At 28.8% G+C, this 11,289-nt stretch overlaps 1 protein-coding gene across 1 annotated transcript in view; it reads right to left on the bottom strand.

The window, feature by feature from the left end:
* LOC111620918 (centrosome-associated protein 350-like) overlaps nucleotides 1–10,475 on the bottom strand; it is a 48,677-nt gene extending 38,202 nt beyond the window's left edge. Inside the window, exons 1-4 of the mRNA XM_023362946.1 lie at nucleotides 10,280–10,475; nucleotides 8,133–8,171; nucleotides 4,803–4,846; nucleotides 2,576–2,758 (exon numbers count right to left, since the gene is read on the bottom strand). Of these exons, the coding sequence (XP_023218714.1) occupies nucleotides 2,576–2,758; nucleotides 4,803–4,846; nucleotides 8,133–8,166 (261 nt within the window). The 5' untranslated portion in view covers nucleotides 8,167–8,171; nucleotides 10,280–10,475. The remainder of the gene's footprint in view (nucleotides 1–2,575; nucleotides 2,759–4,802; nucleotides 4,847–8,132; nucleotides 8,172–10,279) is intronic.
* Between the last annotated feature and the right edge of the window lie 814 nt (nucleotides 10,476–11,289).

The following is an 11,289-nucleotide window of genomic DNA, read 5'->3' as shown; positions in this document are numbered from 1 at the left end:
TCAACAATTTAAAACCTTTATTATTTACATCTTTCAAAGAATCTGTCTCATTTTTAGCAACAGTTTTAAAATCAAACTGAAAATAAATTTTGAAATTAGATAACAAATATTTTCCAATCAATAAATAATTCCTTAATTAGTGTAAAGTTTTATAATAAAACTAATTATATCACTGTATTATTGTTTATTATATTTTTATTCTTATTTATTCCATTCCATCCAAAAAAAAAACTTTATGAGAACAAACAATGAATAGTTATATTAAAAACAGTTATCCAAGCTGATGAACTTCATCTTATTTCTCATATCAAAGCAATTATGATGCAAGAAAATGAAATAATTGAGTCAAGATAAACAAAAAACAAGATTCTTGAAGTCAATATATACAAACAAACATATCAAAATATTTAAGCATTATTAGAACTATTCATATAAAAAAAATAATAAAACAAAAGCAGGAAACTTACATTTTTAAATTTTTATTTCCTTATAATTTTAATGTCATCACTAACATTTCTAATGTGAATTTATTATAATTGTTACAATTCATTATAATGTATTTTTTTTTTTTGTTCTAGAAAAAATTTACTTACTTTACTTTTATTAAAACAAATATTTTAACTTTTTAATGTAAAAATAATAGAAAATAGTTTTTAGAATTTTCGTTTACATAAAATAAAAGTGAAACTAAATACATTTACTTCAATCTGTCAGAATTTCAATTCTGATTACAATCAATTCTCTATCCTTCAATGTTTATAAACTTGTCATATAAAAGTGGAGAGTTATTTTGACAATAATTTATGTCTCAATAAGATTCTTAATATATATCTTTAAGAGATTTTTATACATCACTTTCTTCTTATAATTCTTTTTTTCTAATAAGTTTCCTTTTGTATTAACATATAAAATCAGGGCCACTGCACAGATTATTTTTATTTAAACATCCTATTTGTATTCATTTGATAAAGATGAACCTCATTAAAATGTATTATTCAGAACTTTACATCTACCATATTTAAAATTAAAATATATTGCTTCTATCTGTTACAATAACAAAGAAAAATTAATGATCCAAATTGAAAGAAAAATCATGCAAGTTAATGTGCAGTCAAATGAAAAGTCAGAAGTTTTATTCCATTAGAGAGAGTAATCTCTTAATCAATTTGACTTATTTATCCCAAAATAAATAAATAAAATACAGTAGATCCCCCTATAAGACGGTAAATACATTCCGTTCTTTATGAATCTGATTTTGTAGGAATCACAGCCCGACACGTGTGAAGTTTACGGACTACAGATGTTTGAAAGGTTTTCTTCCATAAAATTAATCGATTCTAGACTAATCCGACTCAACATTTCCAAAATACGTATATTTTTTTTTTGGAAATAATCCGTATAAACTATGCTATAAACAAAAAATTGTAGGATTACTTACCGAGTGTGCACTGTTCGACGTTGCCATTGCTTAAGCTTGTTTTCGTCGCGGAGCAGTGCACCAAACGGCGGCCGCGATTTCTGATAAGTTATTTTTCTGCAAAAACTTTGTTGAACTTTGGAGACATCATTAATATAAATAATTTTTATCGCCGTTGAATAAGAAATGTTTCTTTCACAAGAAATGTATAAAATTACAGTACTGTATTAGACTTACGGTACCTAATTTACATACTGTACAGACGATAGTTAGCGTAAAATCTCCGTAGCGTGGCGCCACGCTAGACGGCGGAAATTATATATTTAATTATAACAAAGTTACAATAAGTTAATATATAATTATATATACAGTACCTAATTTATATATAATTAATATATAATTATATGTACAGTACCTAATTTATATATAATTTATATAATACTGTCCAGACGATAGAAATCTCTCCGTAGCGTGGCGCTACGGACGGCGGGAAAGTAGTTCGGCTGCCCGATGACGTTTTACGTAATTATAAGAGGATTTTTTACCGTTGTGTACGGATACCGCCACAATTTTTTCACCGTCTTATAGGAATCGTAATTATAGGAACCAGTCTTATAGGGGGATCTACTGTAATCATATTGTTCAACTTTGTATAAAACTTCATAACAATATTATTGAATTAACTTCATTGGTAATTTCTTCAATAAATTTAAAAAGAATTAAATTACACAGCAGCTATATTTAGAATACATTTCATTTATAAAACTTTAATATTTGAAGCATGTAATGCCATAATGTTGTAAATGCCAAAAAACAAACTTTTCAGGAGAGAGAAAAAACATTTTTCTAGTGAATGAATCCTTGAAGGAATTCATTCACTAGAAAATGTTTATGTCTTGAACATAAGCCATAATGTTTTAAGTGCCAAAGTGCAAGTCGTGTGACTTTTGGTGATTAAAACTTTATGGCGTGCACATAAATTCAGCCACTTATAGTGTCATTATCACCACAATATTTTTTTTGCAGCAGAAAATACTGCATTTAGAATACTTTCTTCAATAAAATGTATTTAGAGAAAAATGGCATTTACAGGATTATGGCATTGCACCCTTCATTTATACAATCATCAATGCAAAATGTTAATTTTTAAATACTCACTTGAAATTTTGTAGAAGTTGTATTTGATTTATGATTATATACATTTTCTATATCTTTATTAATCAAAGAAGCATCAACAATTCGTAATTTTGAAGGTTTTAATTCTTCCAATTTTGAAAAATTTTCATTCGATCTCCAATAAGGACGACTTGCTTCTTTCAACTTCATTTCTGTTTTCTGTAACTGGTTAGAGAAACTTTCAAATATAACTGAATACTCATACATAAAGCCTGTTAATTTTTTCTGATAAAAGTAGTCTAAGATGCTAAGAAATTCCAGAATAATATCCTTAAATAATGTTTTATAATTACATACAGTACAAAGTTATATTTAGTAAGTTTATGATAAGCATTTATAGTATTTATGAATTTACAATATATAAATTAAGTATAAACTTCATAGATATATAATAATTTAATTATATACAATTAAAATGTATCATATTATAATAAAATAAAAAAATATTTTAAAGAATATTGTGAGGTTTGGTACAAGTCTGACTCCTTACTAAATTTTGTTTAAAAACTTTCCACTCAGGAAAGGAATTTCATAAGATAAACACAATGCAAAAGAAAAAAAGAAAAAAGATGATAATAGATGTAAAGGGCAAACCAGGAAGACAAACTTTGGCTTAGGCACTTGTGAATGAGACAAAATTTCGGCAAACTCAAAGTGTTATAAAATATTTAGATCAACAAATAATTATCGCATGATGCCTAATAAAAATATTTTTGACAGGAGAGAAAGCAATAAGAGCAGAAGTTCCAGAGTTTGTTTAAACACCCCATCGTCCAAGATCAAGATGCAGTATCAGGTTAGCATCATGATTTGACCTTTTTTGGGCTCCAAATAAGTCTATTTCTATCTGGAGACAAAAAGAGAACTAATCAGGGAGGAAAGAGAAGCAATTTGGGTCCAATTAAATTGTTTGGTCTGCGGATAAATTCTATATAAATCCATATCTCAAGACTACAGTGTACTTCTCTGACCATTTTCCAAAAACTGCACTTCTCCAACTGTCCTCCTCCAACCATTCATCACTATCTGCATTGCACTGATCCACTTTCTCTAATAATCCACTAAACATCTACCAGTCAACTTAGTATGTCTTCTTCAAGCACATTTTTAATCTACCCATAGAACATAAATCAATTCTACACTGCAGCAATCTGTCATCAAATACTCGCTCCTTTTGTGGCACTTAATAAGTGCATGACTTTGTTGCTAGGAAACTTTGAAATCACCATCTTAAGCTTCCACTAGAGAGTGGTGTGAGACAAATCTCTGGATTAGATGACCCTGATCACCTTGTCAATGGGCCTGGCATTTTATGAACTCATAGGACGAGTTAAAAATTATTGCTCTATATCTCAAGGATATCTTTGACAGATGAATAAATGAAGAAGATGAAAGAAGGTTCAATGTAAGAGACAATTCCTGTATCAATAAACAGGAACATTTGTAAAGGTGTTTCAAGACTAAATCCATTGGCACCCACAAATGTGGTTTATATCTGCAAATCCTTCCTGGGTTTGGTTTCCTGACAAATTAGGTATCAGGCAGCAACCACAAACACTGTACATTCTTACAATATAATAATCATTTTACTGTTAAAATATTTTTATTTTACATTCTCTATACATATTTACCAATGATAGCTAACAAATAAATTTTAGATGATCCCATTCCCAGATTGGTGCTCATCATACATAATGTTCAGATCTAGGAATTATCTCATTCCTATACTTCAGCATTATACATGATGAGCATGAGCATCAATTGGAGGTTACTATTTTAAATAAATTTAATTACCCTCTGTTATTCATCTCTGAGAAAAAACAGTTAATTTCACCTCACCTAAATAATGATCTAGTATAATGTTATGATGTAATGTATGGTGTCGTACGGCATTAAAACCAGAGCAGGAACTATAGCTTTGCCAGTGGTTTTAGCCAATGTTCATTGTTTTTTAGCAATGTAATGAAATCTTCCTTACAGAATTCATGAGATAAAAAAGTTAAATGCCATAAGACAGAATACATTACATCATAACATTAGACTTAATCATGCCTAAAGTCTCATATGGGTTCATTAATCACATGTCCCTGTTTAGAGAAAGGAATGGTATAACTCCACTTAGAAAAGTATAAATTATTTAGCTTATAATTAATAAATGGTATATAATAATTTAAACTTTAATATTTTCAAACAATCTTAAAAATAATACCTCATATTTTAATTCTGCTACTGATTCCCACGCTTTATTAATATCTAAAAAATTTATAAAAAATATCACATCATATATAGATCAAATATTATTATATGGTAAATTCATTACAGATACAATATATAGAATTTTAACAAGTACAAATAAAATTTCATTGCCAGAAGAATTCATAAAAAATATTCTCAGTTTGTAGAAGAAAAAATAAGAAATTTAAGTATAAGTATATATTTTTCTGATAAATAACTGATATTTCATCAAAGAAATTAAAATTACAACTACCCTATTACTTAAATTAATTTAATTATGCACACTTCTTAATATTCAAATCTTTTAAACAGTATTTGACTTTTAGAACAAAAGTCTAAGATGAATAGAAGAGAGATTTTATATAATAATTTCAATAAATTTATAATTTTTATAACATTGCTATTTTCTAGAACCCGATTACAAACAGCAAGATTTAAAAATTTTTTAAATGGTGTTAACCCAAATTTTTTGTTTACATGATATTTTTTATCATAAAATTAAATCTGATAATACTCTGACTCTAACAATCCCAGATCACAAGACATAACTATATAAATTAACGTAGATGGCATCTTTTGGTTTTGTCTTGTTATCAACTTGATGAAACATTTCATAATGTTATAAGACTACACCAATAAATATTGTATAAAAGATATTATTAATAAGCTAAACATTCTTTAGTTTAGCTAGAAAAAAACATTATCGATGGCTTAAATAATTTTTCATAATTCAGAAAATAGACTATAAATGCACAAAAAACAGAAAAAAAGTCATATAATTAAATTATCAGGCAAAGAGCTGCATATTGTCCAGATGGGATTCTAAAGCACAAAAGGAACATATGCTTGACTTCAACATGAGATTTACCCCATATTCTGTTAAATATATATAATTGACACTCTTCACATATTAATATAGACTCATTTTTGCTACTGCGCATCATAGCATCTTGATCAAGATTCAGAGTACTATGTTGAACCATGTTCAAGAAATGTAAGCAAGCTTTAAATAAACTTTGTTTTATATGTAGGCATGTGTTTAGAAAAATTTTTTGAAGACAAGTGTGTATAAATATTATACTTTAATTACAATAAAAGATTATATTAATATATGCAGGGTGTTCACTTAAACATCTATCCGTGGACAAAAAAGATCTTTCCAATAATGTACAAGTGTGTGCATGTGGTGGATGTTTGTTCCACAACTAAAAAACTAATTTATGATAGTTTAGCCTAACATACAAATAATCTCTAACTATAAAGGATAAAAACAACATTGTAGAAGTTGATACAAAAAAATTGGGCTTTATTTTGTTACAGAACATGTTCAAAATGACCATTAGCATATAAAGCAGCAGCATACAAAGATGTGGATTGTTGAATATGGCAATATGAATGGTATGTAGCATTCTCAGTGTCATCATTTCACAGACCCTCCATATGCATCTTCCAGTTTGACAACATCATGAAGCACTGCTGAGTACATATAGTACACTAATGCTATTAGGTGACCCCATAGAAAAAAAAATCCACAGGAGTCAAGTATGGGAATGTGGTGGTCATGGAACAGGACAGTGTTCTCCTAGCTAGTAGTTGCCAAACCACTCTGTGAACCACTGACAAACATCTGTCCAGAAATGAGGTGGTGCACCATCCAGCTGATACAAAACCTGCTGTATCAGGTTGATGGTGCACCTATGCCAGTGATAAGTCATCAAGCCATTTGTCCACCATTGTGTTTAAAACATTTAGATACTATTCACTACTCAGGATTACATCAATGAATATGAGTTCAAAAAACTGCTCACCTCAAATTCCAGAACAGATGTTTAAGTAAAACATATTTGGTATTCCTGATACTGTGCAGTATGATCTGCCTAAAGATACACATTATCACGGTTGTAACAGTTGATGGTTATAAAACAGTACAACATCATTGCATAAAATGTTCTGAAGAAATCGTGGTTTGTCACACTAAATTTAACATCATGCTGAACCACTTAAATCATTGTGCAGAATTCTCTAAATGTTGTATTGGTTGTAGATAGCAGTGAAATGGATGCATGTCATAGTGACACAATATTCCTTGTATTTGTACCTATTGCAGTCCAAACTATTGATAATTATTTAAAAACTCTTTTTTCCTCTGGATAAATATTTAAATGGACACCTTATAAACATAGTGGAAACTAATATTGAATATTTGCGTAAATAAGCTTCCTCTAAAAGTAATATCAGGGTCTTATTCTTGTATAATAGGCTTACTTTTGTCACTAATTTTAATTCAGAACTTTTTGTCATCAGAAGTTTGAAGAAGTATCTTGAAAGTGAAGGACAGGGAATACAGACACCCTTTCTAGATGACAAATTACCTCACTTTTATGGTAGAAATGAGTTGTTTATTCCAATCTTGGTGACTGCACTGCCATGACATGCAGTCTTTGAAAGATGCTATAATTGTGTAAATTTTTGTTTTTCTTTTAGTGTTGTTCAGGTTATTTTTTATTTGTTTTAAATAGAGTAAACAATGTAGAAGACATGGTTGCTGTATCTTCAAATTCTGTGTGTAGCGTCTTTGTAATCCAAACGTTAATTTTGGTAGACGATCAAACAGCAATTAGTTAGGAAAACGTTACAGTTTATTTAAAAGAACACTTTTTTAAAAAATTAATCGGGTTAGCTTGTATTCCCAACCCCTCTTCAGTGCTGTTAAAATTACAAAAACAAGGTGAGTTTCATGACATTGGTAAGTGGGATTTAACATAAATGCGGGTTGACAATAACATAAAAACCTTACATGTTAGCACACATGTAAACTTACATGTAAACGTACATTTAACTTACATGCCTTACATGTAAACACACATGTCTATACTGTACCATAATATAACATGTATGGTTTTTATGTTATTGTCAACCCACATTTATGTTAAATCCCACTTACCAATGTCGTGAAACTCACCTTGTTTTTGTAATTTTAACAGCACTGAAGAGGGGTTGGGAATACAAGCCAACCCAAAATGCATCTGAATTTTTTAAAAAAGTGTTCTTTTAAATAAACCGTAACATTTTCCTAACTAATTGCTGTTTGATCGTCTACCAAAATTAATGTTTGGATTACAAAGAGTCTACACACAGAGTAAACAAGTTTTTTATAATGTTAATACAACCTAGTATTCCATAATATATTTAAATACTGAGTTTATTATATTCTATTGAGTGTTAATAATATTTGCAGTAGTCTCCTCCTTTACAAAACAATTAGTTAAAACTATATCCAATGAAATTTATAAATAAAATTTACCTAACCAAGCAGCTGATGTACTATTGGATTGCATTTTAACTGAAAAAAAAAATAATAATAAATAAATAAATTAAATTAACTAAATTCAAATAAATTATTTAAAAATTATCATTATATATAATTATTATGATTACATCAAAGTATAAGAACACAGTTGTTTTAACCACTTATTTAATATATAAAACTTTACTTTTATGACTAATACAGATTTATGAAGTATTTTTATTTTTGCCATCTTAGTTTGGCATTACATAGTTTAAACTATATTTACAATATCAATTTATGACAAAATCTTTGGAAAATCAGAGTTCCCAATTCATGATAGCTTGCTTAATGAGTTTTCCAGGAACAAATTGGACAGTAGATTCTACTATACACTATCTTGTTATATAGTATTATTGAATTAAATAATGTGACAACAGTTGAAAAATTAAAAATAAACTATTTTATAAATATAAAAATATAGGCAAAAATATTTAATTAATTTTTGACACAGCAACTTCAATACGTATAATAATAATATACTAATTGCTTCTATTTATTTGATGTTTTCTTTAAAAAATAATCTAATCTCAAATCTTATAAATGACCTTTTTTTAATCTTAATATTACAAAAGAATAAATGATAAGTCAAGATACATCCAAAAGTTTTGTATCTAAATATAGTTTGACTATCTTTTAAAATAAATGTTCAGAAATACTTTATATTAATCAATACTTGTAATGGTGGAAATTAACAGTATTACTTATTCCATATATATTAAATTCATTTTACTTTTAGAATGAAAGCTCTTCAAATTTTTAATTACTTTAAATTTCAAATTATTTAGTTTAAAGAAAGAAACGAATTTAAGTATTAATTTTTGGATTAAAATAAAATAGAAATAATCCATTTTTTTCAAAAATTATAGTAAATAGAACACAATTTGGATCATTTTTATATCTGTGCCTTATTTTTAACCTACTTTAATATGAAATAAACATAATTTAATACATAAATTTTCATATATTAAGGTTATATAAAGTTAATATTAAAGGTTAAGGTTACATATAAGGTTATATGAGGTTAATGTTAAGGTAATATGTAAGATTTCATAGCTAATATATATCAATCAATCAATTTTTATTGTACAGGGTGTCCAGAAAGGGTGAGTGCAGTTTAAAAGTAAAATAAATTAAAAATAAAAAATGTTCAAAAAAAGTTTAGTTTTTATTTTCAATCTACGGTTATTGGAAAATTATTTACTAAAAATTATGTTATCTAAATGGCATCCGTTACATTCCTGGCACTCTTCTAATCTTGAGCGAAAATTCCTTAGTGCATGTTGACACAAAGCCTGAGATACCAATGCTATTTCTGCTGCGATATTCTGCTTTAATTGAGGTAATGTCCTCGGCTTATTTTCGTACACCCTCTCTTTAAGAAATAAATCCGAAATCAGCTTATTGGGGAATAACTCCTTTACGGCTTTCAACTGATTCATTTGACGTGTGACAAGTGGCACCATCTTGTTGAAACAATGAATCAATTGAAGCCGTAAAGGAGTTATTACCCAATAAGCTGATTTCGGATTTATTTCTTAAAGAGAGGGTGTACGAAAATAAGCCAAGGACATTACCTCAATTAAAGAATATCGCAGCAGAAATGGCATTGGTATCTCAGGCTTTGTGTCAATGTGTACTGAGAAATCTTTGCTCAAGATTAGAAGAATGCCAGAGCGTAATGGACACCATTTAGATAACATAATTTGTAGTAAATAGTTTTCCAATAACAGTAGATTGAAAATAAAAACAAAACTTTTTTGAACATTTTTTATTTTTAATTTATTTTACTTTTAAACTGCACTCACCTTTCCTGGACACCCTATATAAGGGATATCTAAGGGGTATAAGGGATTAATTTCTCATTACATAGGGGATAATACAATATTTATAAGACAATTATTAGTTATAATAGTGCCATTACAACAATTTCCTATACATTTTCTAAACAGAAAAATAATATAACAAATAATAAATTTACATTAGAATTTTAAATTAGAAATTTTCTAAAAAATTAATTATTAGAATCATTAACATTAAATGTAATTGGTGGCCATTCTTCGAAAAACATCTATAAAATTTATTTATTTAGAATGTGTAAATACCTTGATTATTAAATTGATTGATCGTTAAATCATTTCTTACAGTCTAATCTGTAGAATACTTAATTACGTAAAGTTACATATTTTCAAATTTATTTTGTGTGTACGTATACAGTTTGTAACACGTCAATTTCTACGTATAAAGAACGGCATGCATTTCCATCGCTGATATTTAAATTGTAAACTGAAACATGTTATTTGAAAGATACGTCGTTTAAGTGTTGCCAGAGAAAAATTTATGATTTTAAAATTACTGTATTTAACATTTTATACAAATATTATTATGTTGTTTTATGTATTAATTTCTATATTTTGTTTTGAGTTTTTAAGTAATTTGAAATATTTTCGTTAAATCATTTTATTTGTTTGTTTATTTATTTTTCGAATAAACATTTGCATGTAATATAAGAAGAAAAAGTGGCGTTGGTTTAAGTAAAGGTTTTAATATCGCTACAAAATTCTTATGAAATCAGAGATATTCTTCGGGAGCATATTGGTTTTAATTGTATACGGCAATGCGACACAAGGGCGATCTGCCGAGAGGTGATGTCTCCCGGGAGGACTTTTACGGGAAAGTGGCCCCTTTTAGATGTTTGAAACGTGAAGAAAACCCGGAAAATTCCACGTGGCGCGAAACCACGACCAAGCCGTGCTTGGTGGTTTTATCCACTCGGTCACTGGTGGCAGTGCCGGCCCGAGGCAAGTTTTAGGATGGAGCGAGATCCTATTATAGCGCCCCTCCTTGGTTGCCCCTAATTTATACCCTTTAATTTTCTTTACCACTGAGGCACCCCCTTGGACTTTGCGCCTAGAGCGGCTGCTCCGTTCGCCCTATGGTAGGGCCGGCTCTGACTGGTGGGTTCGGGAGCAGAACAGATAGTTTTTTTTTTTTTGTTTTTTTGTTTAACTCTTTCCACCCTGTGCTCACTGAAACGGCTTTTTTTTTTTTTTTTTTGCAAGACTTAAGGGTTCGGCCATGCTCACAATGGGGCGGCCAGGTGAAGGAAGGAGCC

The sequence above is a fragment of the Centruroides sculpturatus genome, unplaced genomic scaffold, assembly GCF_000671375.1.
Source record: "Centruroides sculpturatus isolate CEXI.00-Female unplaced genomic scaffold, Cexi_2.0 scaffold17, whole genome shotgun sequence".
NCBI classification, from domain to species: Eukaryota; Metazoa; Arthropoda; class Arachnida; order Scorpiones; family Buthidae; genus Centruroides; species Centruroides sculpturatus.
Note: the sequence above shows the minus strand (reverse complement) of the source record. Positions and strands in the feature narration are given on the sequence as shown.